Raw genomic sequence first — 11,375 nt, 5'->3', positions numbered from 1 at the left:
TGTTTTAAAACACATCTTCTTTCTCCTTCTCGAAGAGCGTAGGTAACTTGAACTAAAATATTTAAGGCAAGGAGCTTATCTTTCTAATCACCAAGCGTTTCTCACCCCGGCCTTTCCATTCTCCAGGCACCTGAGGGCTGCCGTGTGGAAAGCAGACAAGGACAGGCTGCTCGCGAGCCCTACGAGCTCCCCAGCCTGACGGATGAACGTCAGCCCGCGGAACAGATCCTCTTCCTGGAAAAGAAGGCGAGAGCCGCCGGGACCAGTTCGGAAAACCCTGGGAGGCTGCCCCCGCCCTTCCCCTTTCCCTGGCCGGAGCTGGATTTCTCCAAATCCAGCTTTTGGGGTGATTCCCAGCACAAGGGGACCCGGCACCCCCCGGCTCTGGCATTTCGATCCCCGCTGACGTCACCCCCTCCCCGGCTCGGCGCTGAGCAGGGGGGGAAATGCCGCGGCCCGAGCGCGGTTACTCATCGGCAGCCTGCCCTTTCCCACCGCCGCGCTGCCCGCTCCGTATCGAGTGAATTCCTCTCCTCTGATTACACCCTCCAAACGCCCGTGAAAATCAATGCCAGCTCCGCTCCCGCGGGACGGGAGAGCCGGGGCTGCACCCTCCCCGAGCCGGGGGGGGAGAGCTCCGAGCCGGCAGAGACGCACCTGCTCACCTACGGGACTTTTAAATCCTTCATCAACGCGGTAACTCACGCTTCTTTGGAAGCCGGAGCTTCCCGCAAACCCTCTGCGGGCGGACTCCGGAGCGCCCTTGCCTCGTCCCCGTGAATAACGAGGGATTATATATCTTAATTCCCCAGATTTCCCGGCGTCCCCATGTCTCGGGGCAAGGAACGGGGTATTTTGACCCACGCCGGGCGCGTTTCCAGGAGCCAACCCTCCCTGCTTAGAGCAGGAGCCGAGCAGAGCCCTCGTGGCGTTACCTTCTCCCCACGCAGGGGGGATTTTTCTGATGCCTGCCTTTTAAATATTTATAGGGTTTCACTCGCTATCATCTGGTTCCGCCACTTTTCTTTGAGCTGAACCAGATTCAGGTAAGCGTGTCACTAACATCTTAAAACACCCGGTGATCACAAGCAGTAGTCAGGAAAAACGGACTTGTCATCTGGGAAAAAAACACAAAGTAATCTACCCTCGCTTTCTGGCGAAGTGAACGGGAAAATGAGGATTAAAAAGGCTGGGCAGAAGGGACATTAAGGCGACTGATCTTCCCCGCTGCCATCCTACCCGCTGGCTCAGGACTCCCTGAAGCCCTCCACCCCGCCCGGCTCTCCCCGCCGCGGCAGTGACGGCTCTCACGGAGTTTTCCATCCCTCCCGTGTCACATCCACAGGGATAAAACGGAATTTAAACCCCGACCCGAGCCCGGCGAGCGGCCCTGCCCCACACATCACGCAGCCCCAGCCCGAGGGGGGGGGGTTTCACCTCGCCCACCCTGGCCCATCTGGCTGCACCCGAGGCGAGCTGCGAACACACATCCAGGAGCTCCGCATCCCTCCTCCGCGGCTGGAAAGTTATTTTTTTTTTCTTTTCAGCCGCAGTTTTAACGCTGTCAGGGAAGGGAGGAAAAGCAGGGGACGGCGCGCAGGCCCGGTGTCCCCCACCCCGGGGCCTTGAAGCAGAATTACAGCACGGCACCCGAGCTGGGGAGCCGCTTTTCCAGCAGCTTCCCGGCGCTCCGGGCCAGGCCGATGGGTTTTCTCCCACCCGTGCCCTCGCCCCTTCTCGTGTGCTTCGCTTCCAGTGCTTTTCCCTTCCTTTTTCTGACACCCCGATACCCAAGAGCTCCGCGCTGAAAACACGCACCCCCTGCTGACCCCCCCCCGGGGAGCGGCGCTTCCCAAAGCCTCTGCGCTGCGCCTCCTGCAGCCCTCTAGTCCCCTCCGTCACTCTCTCATCCTCCGCTATTTCTCTAAAAACATCAAAAATAATCCGGGGGCTGTTCCCTCACGCGACACCCCCCCCCCCCCCAACTCAACACGGGAGCCCAACGCTGCACCCAGCCTCTCCCATACGGCGAACTTCATCTACAGCCTTTATTAGAGGAGCAGCTCTCCAGCAGAAACCACACTTCTGTTAAATCAGCATCAACACACGCCAGCGTTAGCGGGGAGGGGGGGGCCCTGAACAAACCCGGGGGGCAGGGAGGGGCGTGGTGGGACCGCGGGCCTCACCTTCGCCTTCAGCCAGAACTGGCTGGGAGGGGAAAAAAAAAATGTGCCACTTTCCTCAGAAACGCCTCAAAAAGCCTTCCTGAATCGTGAAACCACGCTGCCGGGGCAATCCTGCGCTACAGCCGCGCGCGGCCCCGGCTCCGGGCGGGCACGGGGAGATCTAGTTCTGGCACAGGCTGAACGAAGCAGGAAAGAGGAGAAAAAGGTGGGTTTTTTACGATTACAAGAACCAAGAACAAAGGGTTCTCCTCCTCAGTGTGATAATTTTTTTTTTTTTTTATCCCCCTCTAGGAAAGGAGGGAGGCCCGGCGAGTTCAGCAGCGCTGGGGAGGGCGAGCAGACGACACCCACGGGAAGCCGAGAATCGCCCTCCGTGAAACGGCTTCGCGGGGCCGCACCGGGCAAAACCAGAGGAAAATGGGTATTCCCAACATTAAAATCAAACAAAAAGCTACGCTGAGTCCTTCCAGACTCGGGGGGACGCCAGCATCCTCCAGCGCTGGCAGGCTCCCAGCGGGAATATGCAGGAGTTCAACAGTTTGGTGACTTGGTTTGGGTTTTTTTTTTTTGTTTTTTTAATTAATGGCTCTGTGTAAACCTCAGTTAAACGTCGAGCACGTTCCGCTGCCGCGCCAAGGGAACCGTTTCCCCCACGGCCAAACTACACCACGTGCAAAACTCCCGGCTTTTAAACCCCAGCAGGTGACAGCAGCTCCCAGGTCCCTCACCTGGAGCCAAACATCCTTCCTGCACACAGCCCCCGGGGCGGGGGATCATCGGAGCTGGAATAAAAAGGCGCGAGCCCCCTGTCCAGCGCTGCTGGCACCTCCGGCCATCGCCCAGTTTATCCCATCCCAGAAAAATCCCGTCGAGAGACAACGGGGGAGGGCTGGAGCGAGGCCTGGGGGGCGGCGCTGCCTCGCAGCCCGCGGCACAGTCTGGGTCTGCCCTGCTCCCTCACCGCAGCCGGGGCTCAGTAAATCTTCTGTCGGCTGGGCAGGATGGCCTCCTTGATGAAAGAGAAGATGAGGAGGATACCGGAGCGCTTGCCCCTCTTCCCTTTGGTGAAGTAGTTGGAGACCACGTCGTCTGCGGAGAGGAGGGAAGGCCGATCAAACGCAAACCCGCTGACCCGGTGAGCCCTGGCGCGGGGCATCCGATCTCAGGGTGAGGCTTGAGCCGCTTTTAAAGCGCAGAAGCCACTGACAGGGAGCCCAAATCCTGAGCTGCCTTTCCTTCAGCCGTGGGGAGAGGCTGAGGAACGCCACGGGAGAGATGCAGGAAGAGCCCTCCACTCTGCTCGCCCCCCCCCCCCTTTTCCTGCCTCGTTTTTTTGGGAGGGTTTACCCCTTCTGTGCAGAGGGAACGGGGGTGCTGAGCACAGCCCCTGTCAGACACCAGCCCAGGCCTCACCTCCAGGCTGCACCGTGGAAGGCAGGACGTTTTCTCCAGCCGACAGGGAGACGAAAAATGCAAAAGGGATTAACCACAGGCAAAAGGTGAAGTAGGCGAGAACCTGCGGGCAGAGCAAAGGCGGTGAGAGCAGAGCTGCAACGCGCTCAGAGGCCTTCAACACGCTGACTGCTGTCCGGGCTGACGCCCGCCAGCCCTGCCCCAGCCCCAGCTGCACCTCCCTACAATACACCCCAAGTTTCTACCTGAACCCCTCGAGGGAAAGGGCACCGAAGGGGGAGAACGGCAACGCAACTTTTCCCAAGTCTCTTAGGTGCTGAGACAGCCTCGTCCTGCGAAGCTAAGGGGATAAAATTCACCCAGCACCTTCCACAGAAGGACAGGGCACACAGGAAAAGCCCTCGCTCCTGTCCGGAAAACCCTGCCTGCTCCCAAACCCCAGAATTTTAAAGACTGCAATTAAAAAAAAAAAACACCAGGAAATTGGCTGTGCCCTTATGACTAATTAAATCCTCTTCACACCCGAGACCCAGACCTCTCCTCCCGCCCCGGGGTGGGACGCAGGAGTCAGCGCTCTGGGGAGAGGGGAAGAGGTGTCGAGCTGCCACACCAGCCTCCTCCTGCACACAAACACTGGAGGAACGTTAAACTTCATCAGAAGGTGGCTGGGTGGTGTTTTGTTTTGTTTTTTTTTTTATTTTGGTGGAGGTTTTTTTCCATTTCTTTTTAAAATTTGCACTAAGTGGCAGCTACTGTCGGGCCCAAAACAAGCCCCTTGGTGGATCTGGGCCTTCGTCCGGGCAGGTGTGAGGATGGTGACACAGAGGGATTAGCACATCAGAGGCATAAAAATAACGAGGAGCAATTATTCCGAAAGGGAAGTGAATTGTGGTTAGCTCGTACAAAAACATTTTAAAAAAATATTGTCTACTTTTCCTAGTTCTCAGCATTTCAGAGAAAAAAAAAAAAAAAACTATCTGTGCTTAAGATTCAGTATTTTTTCTGCCCTTCAGCTGGCTGAGAAAGCCCCAAGCCCACAGTCAAGAAAAGACACTGCAGCTTCCCTGGGACTTCTGAGGGAACAAGCACGGGAACCCCTAGGGAAGGTCTGTGAAAAATATTCTTGGTGTGTCTTACTGCTGACTGAAAAAATGACATTTTCCTCTTCCCTCCTCCCACCAGCAGCTCCACGCCGGCTGGAAAAACACAGATTGACTCTTTCCCAAAGGTCTCTCACCTCAGAGAACAGGTAATACTCCTCAGCGAAGTACTGGAACGCTAAGTAGTGATTGAATATAACCAGCACTGCCAAAGAAAAACACAGCACAGTCAGTCTCCAGCCTGGAAGAAACTGAAGAGGACAAACCACCTCCACTGCCTGCCCTGCGAGGAACAGCTCCTCCCCGCCGCTAAAATATTTTCACGCATCTAGTGAGAAAGGGGTGTTGAGCAGCCAGAGCATCCCCATCCCAGCCCCAGTTTGTGCCTCTCCACAGCCCTGGCCGAGTCCCGTGTCCCCGAGGGCACCCTGGAGAGCCCAGCCTGACACCTGCTAATGCTGTGCAGCGCTGAGAGAAGCAGTGAAAAAAAAAAAAAAAAACCCAAGTCCCCGAGAGCTGCTGTGGAGAGCAGCTCTTCTGCCATCTGTAAACCAAGTCAAGCTGAAATGTGGCCAGGACAGCAGGATTAACGCTGTCCTCGGCAACGAAAAACACCGTTTCGCTCTTAAGAGGCGGGAAGCGGAGCTTCTTTCGCTTTTTAGTTAAGATGCCAAGACAGCAGCCCCAGCCCAGGAGAGCCCCAGGAAGAGACAGCCCCGACACAAAACGCGGCTTTATCGTCCTCTCCGGCCTGAGGACGTCACTGAAGATCCAGAAGAACCCGGCTCTGCCAGGAAACGCAGCTCCTGACCCACACACCACGGGAGAGCTACGCTCCTTTTCAAGTAGCGGCTAAAATCCTGCCCACGTGGATGCTCCGAGAAGCAAAGGTGTTTTAGTCGTAGGCAGGCTAAAGGGCTCCATGCTGGAAGAAATTTGTTACTTAAGGTGTCACTGCAAATCACTCGGACCAGGGATGTGAAGTCAGATCTGTGCACAGGACACTAAAATATGTAGGGGACTCGGCAACTCACAGTGGGAGGAAACCAAAAACCAGTTTAATTGGCAGAGCAACTGGTCCCCCAGCCCAGCCCCGGCAGCAGAGCTCCTCCCGGGTTCAGCCCGCGACGTGGCTTGGGCTGCTCGTGGCAGACAGACGAGTGAGCTGGCTGCTGTGGCCAAAACAGAGGTGCTGCTAATTCAAGCCCCCTAATTAGCTGCGCCCACCAGCCAGGAGGCAAATGGGAAAAATTAAAAAAAAAAAAAAAAAAAAAAAAATCCTGATTTAAGCTCAGCAACGCACTTTTCTAACAGGGCTTTCTGCCGCAAAGCTGACAAATTTCCATGTTAACTGTGGACTTTTGTCTCAAAGCTTTTCTTTCTCTACACACCAGCTCCCCCGACGATGACGCACACGCACCGTCCCGCGCAGCCCTGCCTGACATCAGGCTGTAATTACCTCACGCTGCGTTTTTAAAGTTTGCTTCAAAACCCTTTGGTTCTTTACCAAAAGCCAGTGAATGCCCAGAACAGGACGCTGAGTTTCAGGCCAGCCAGGATCTCGTTTCCCCAGCGCTGCCACGCGAGTTTGGAGCAGAACCGGCTGGAGGGTGAAGCAGAGGGTGCCCGGGAAATCTCGGCATCCCCGGCTCTGCACCGGGGTACGGAACCGAAGGCGCTTGCCACGCCGCCGGGCCCAGCCCACAATTACCACAGCCACATCATAAAACGCAATTAAAAAGCCCCGCACGAAAGCTCAAAGTCCTTTTAAAAGAAGCCACGGGGGCGGCCAACAGCAAACCCCAAACCTTTGCTGCCACCCAGAGCCCGGCTGGTGAGGGAGGGGACGCGCCCCCCCCCCCCCAGCCCCAGCGCCCACTCACCGCAGGACAGGATGAAATTGGAGGACGTCAGGACGATGAAGGGGAAGGTCTGCAGCAACCCGAAGTAAACCAGGTTGGTGAAGAGCCCCACGCCCACCATGAAACCGGGAAAGTGTTCAAAGAGGTAGAGGCCGACCAGCACGGCCGAGGAGAACTGGAAGAGAGAAGCGGGGAGGCGGGGGTTGCCCGGGGCAAACACGGGGGTGCGGGAACCCGGCCGCCATCACGGGGATTTCGAGGCTCTGCCAGCACCTCATCTCCCCACGCACCTCCCGCTCGGCGCCGGCTCCCCCAAACGGGAATCCCACCTTGCTGTGGGCAAGGGTGGGACGCGCCGCGGCTGCCCCTCAAGTTTCCCCAGCCGAGGGGGAGGGACGCAGGTGTCGCCCAGGAGGGGTTATCACCCCCCCGCCAGCCCCCCGTTAAGCGAGGGGCTGATTGAAGCAGCCTCTGCCAACCTCCTTCCTCAGGAGCCGGAGCCGTCTCGGGGCAGCAGGAGCCTCCCAAGTGCCGGTTCCCTCCATCCCGTGCCACGGCTGCTGCCCCGGGGGGGGCGTGATTTTTGGTGGGGAGCGACAGGGAAACTTACCCAGATCATGTATTTGATGATCCTCCGCGTGACAACCGTGTACTCCTCGATCAGCTCCGCCAGGTAGTACAGCCCGGCGGCTGCGGGAGGAACGGCCGGCTCAGCCCCAGCGCCCCGGAGGGACAGAAGGGCAGGGGGTGACACACACACCCCACCCACCCCACACCCCCCCCCCGCAACTCGCAGGGGTACCCAGGGAACCCCCAAACTCCGGGGCTTCCACAGGACTTCGGGGGCCTTGGGGACACCCATGGGAAGCTCCCAAACTCTGGGAGTTCCACAGGACCTCAGGGGCACCCGTGGGACTCCCCCAAACTCTGGGGCTTCCACAAAACTTCGGGGGGCTTGGGGACACCCGAGGGACCCCCCTCCCCCAAAACTCTAAAGCTTCCACAGAGCCTTGGGGACACCCACGAGACCCCCCCAAACTCCGGGGCTTCCACAGGACTTCGGGGGCCTTGGGGACACGCGTGGGACCCTCCCAAACTCTGGGAGTTCCACAGGACCTCAGGGGCACCCGTGGGACTCCCCCAAACTCTGGGGCTTCCACAAAACTTCGGGGGCCTTGGGGACACCCGAGGGACCCCCCTCCCTCAAAACTCTAGAGCTTCCACAGGGCCTTGGGGACACCCACGAGACCCCCCCAAACTTCGGGGCTTCCACAGGACTTCGGGGGCCTTGGGGACACCCATGGGAAACTCCCAAACTCTGGGAGTTCCACAGGACCTCAGGGGCACCCGTGGGACTCCCCCAAACTCTGGGGCTTCCACAAAACTTCGGGGGGGCTTGGGGACACCCGAGGGACCCCCCTCCCCCAAAACTCTAGAGCTTCCACAGAGCCTTGGGGACACCCACGGGACCCCCCCAAACTTCGGGGCTTCCACAGGACTTCGGGGGCCTTGGGGACACCCATGGGAAACTCCCAAAACTCTGGGGCTTCCACAGGATCTTGGGAACACACAGAGGCCTCGGGGGCCCCTATGGGACCCCCCCAAACTCTGGGGATTCCATGGAACCTTGGGGGGCACCCATGGGACACCCTCAGACTCTGAGGCTTCCATAGGACTTCGGGGGCACCCAGAGGCCTCAGGAGCACCCATGGGACCCCCCTCCCCCCCCAAACTCTGAAGCTTCCACAGGACTTCGGGGGCCTTGGAGACACGCGTGGGACCCTCCCAAACTCTGAGGCTTCCACAAGAACTCTGGGGCTTCCACCAGACCTCAGGGGCACCCAGAGGCCGCAGGGGTGTCCATGGGACCCCCCCCCCCCAAACTCTGGAGCACCCCGGGACCGCCGGGAGCTGCTGGAACCGGGTGCCAAGAGCAGCCCAGGCTACCCCCCTCCCTGGAGCCACCCCCGTAGCGAGAAACACACGACTTATCGCGACAACCCCCCCGTGAGAAACCTGCGGCTGGGCCCAGACCCGCATCCCCCCCCCCCCCCCAACCGCCGCCCCCCCGAGAGTCCCGGCAAACCCCCGTCGGCGGGCTCACCGATCGCCAGGGTGACGAAGGCCACCTGGATGAGCAGGGAGAGCCAGCTCAAGGCGTAGATGAACCACATGGCGGGGCCGGGAGGGGCCGGGCCGGGCCGGGCCCCGCCGCCGCCGGGGCCTGCTCCCGCTGCGGCGGCCGCGCTGACCACGCGGCGCCGGAACAAGAGAGACGAGGCCGCCGCCCGGCCCGCCCGCCGCCGCCCGGCGCTACGGCGACCCCTGCAGGAGCGGAGGGCTCGCCAGCCGCTTGCCGCGGAGCCCCGGAAGGGGGGGGGAAAAGGGAGGGGGGGGGGGTGAACACCCCGAAATGTACAGGGGCACCCCAAAACTGTACAGGGACCCCGAACCGCCGGGGGGGGTGGGGGACACACATCGAAACTCACAGGGACACTGCGAAACCGTATGGGACCCCCCCCCCCCAAAACTGTACAGGACTCCGAATCATACAGGGACACCCCCAAACCCCACAGGGACCCCCAAACCGTGCAGGGACCCCGAATTATACAGTATGGGACCCCCTCAAAACTGTACAGGACTCTGAATCAAACAGGGACACCCCCAAATTACACAGGGACCCCCAAACTGTACAAGGACCCCGAAGTATACAAGGACACCCCCCCACCCCCCCCAAACCGTACAGACACTCTGAACCCTACAGGGACACACACCCCCCTCAAAACTATACAGGGACCCCCAAACCGTACAAGGACCCCGAAGTAGACAGGGACCCCCCCAAAAAAAACTGTACAGGGATCCCTAACTGTACAGGGACCCCCCCAAACCATACAGGGACCCGCCAAACCCCAGAGGGACCCCCAAAGCGTACAGGGACCCCGAAGTAGACAGGGACCCCCCCCAAACCGTACAGGGACTCTGAACTCTACAGAGACACCCTCACCCCCCAAACTATACAGGGACCCCCAAAGCGTACAGGGACCCCGAAGTAGACAGGGACCCCCCCAAACCGAACAGGGACACTCCAACTGTACAGGGACCCCCAAAACCATATAGGGACCCCGAACCACACAGGGACGCCCCAAAACCGTACAGGGTCACCTAACTGCACAGGGACCCCCCAAACTCTACAGGGATGCCCCAAAAGCGCACGGGGACCCCAAACTGCACACACACACACACACCCCAATTATATGGGGACCTCGTACTGTATGGGGACACCCCAAAACCGTCCGGGGACCCCCAAACCACACACAGACACACACCCCCAAACCGTACAGGAACCCCAAACTTTATGGGGACCCCCTAAACTGTACAAGGAACCCCCCAAACCTATATGGGGGACACCCTGAAACCATATAGAGCCCCCCCCACCCACCCACAGAGGGACCTCCTGCGGCGGTACAGGGGTGCCCCCACTCATTGGGGGGTTCCTCTGCACCCCTACAGGGACCCCCTCACACCCATGTAGGGACCCCAGCACCCATATCGGGGCCCTGCAGCTTTGGGGTGCTCTTAGCACCTTCCTGCACCCCCCCCGCACCCTTTTGCACCCCTCCCGTCCCCCTGCACCCCCCCGCACCCCTTTGGCCCCCTTGCACCCTCCTTGCACCCCCCTTGCATCCCTCCTACCCTCCTGCACCTCCCTGCACCCCCTTGCACCCCCCTTGCACCTCCCTGACCCCTTTACACCCCCCTTGCACCCCTCCTGTCCTCCTGCACCCCCCCGCACCCCTCTGGCCCCCTTGCACCCCCCTTGCACCCCCCTTGCATCCCTCCTACCCTCCTGCACCTCCCTGCACCCCCTTACACCCCCCTTGCACCCCTCCTGTCCCCCTGCACCCCCCCGCACCCCTCTGGCCCCCTTGCACCCCTTTTGCACCCCTCATGTCCCCCTGCACCTCCCTTCTGCGTCCCTTCTGCACCCCCCCCGCACCCCCTTGCATCCCTGCACCCCCCCGAACCCCTCCTGTCCCGCCTGCCCCTGCTTGCACCCCTCCTGCCCCCCTTCACCCCCCTGCACCCCCCTGCACCCCTTTGCACCCCCCTGAATCCCCTTACACCCCCCTGAGCCCCCCTGGACCCCCCTTGCACCCCTCCTGCCCCCCTGCCCCCCCCCCTGCATCCCTTCTGCACCCCCCCGCACCCCCTTGCATCCCTGCCCCCCCTGCGCCCCCCCTGCGCCCCCTCTGATCCTCTCCTGTCCCCCCCTTGCACCCCCCTGCACCCCCTTGCACCCCTCCCGCCCCCCTTTTCACCCCCCCATCCCTCTCCATCTCCCCTGCACCCTCCAACTCCCCTCCCGCCCCCCCCCCCCGGATGCCCCCCCCCCCCAGGCAAAGGGGGGGGCGGTGTTGCCAGCAGCACCCCGTTATCGCGGGGGGGGGGCGGGTGGGTGAGTGCGGGGGGGGGGGGCGCACACAGCGGGTATGTGCGGGGGTGGGGGGTGGGGGTGTGCGCATGGGGTTTATGTGCCGGGGGGGGGGGGGGGGGAGCATGGGGGGTACATGGATGAGGGGGTGTGATATGTGTGCGGGGGGGGGCTGCGTGGGGTGCACACGCGCGTGGGATGCGTGTACGCGGGCTGTATGTGTACGGGGGGTGGGGGATATGGGGGTGTACCTGTGGGGGGGGTGCGTGGGAGGGTGGGGGGGTGCAGGGGTGCACATGCTTAAAGCACCACGGCACGGCGGGGGGGGGGGGCCCGGCGCTCACCCCGGGGGGCTCCGTGACCGAGCGCTGACCCCCACGCG

The 11,375-nt window shown here is 60.9% G+C and overlaps 1 protein-coding gene across 1 annotated transcript; it reads right to left on the bottom strand.

The window, feature by feature from the left end:
* Positions 1–2,034: 2,034 nt before the first annotated feature.
* LOC116961796 (protein TEX261) lies at positions 2,035–8,835 on the bottom strand. Its single transcript, XM_032993845.2, has 6 exons — positions 8,666–8,835; positions 7,172–7,251; positions 6,583–6,736; positions 4,837–4,904; positions 3,600–3,702; positions 2,035–3,275 (listed from the first exon to the last, which is right to left on the bottom strand). The coding sequence occupies exons 1-6, from the start codon at positions 8,733–8,735 to the stop codon at positions 3,160–3,162; spliced, it is 591 nt and encodes a 196-aa protein (XP_032849736.2). The 5' UTR covers positions 8,736–8,835; the 3' UTR covers positions 2,035–3,159.
* Between the last annotated feature and the right edge of the window lie 2,540 nt (positions 8,836–11,375).

Source organism: Tyto alba, unplaced genomic scaffold (assembly GCF_018691265.1).
Source record: "Tyto alba isolate M040663 unplaced genomic scaffold, T.alba_DEE_v4.0 Super-Scaffold_6, whole genome shotgun sequence".
NCBI classification, from domain to species: domain Eukaryota; kingdom Metazoa; phylum Chordata; class Aves; order Strigiformes; family Tytonidae; genus Tyto; species Tyto alba.
Note: the sequence above shows the minus strand (reverse complement) of the source record. Positions and strands in the feature narration are given on the sequence as shown.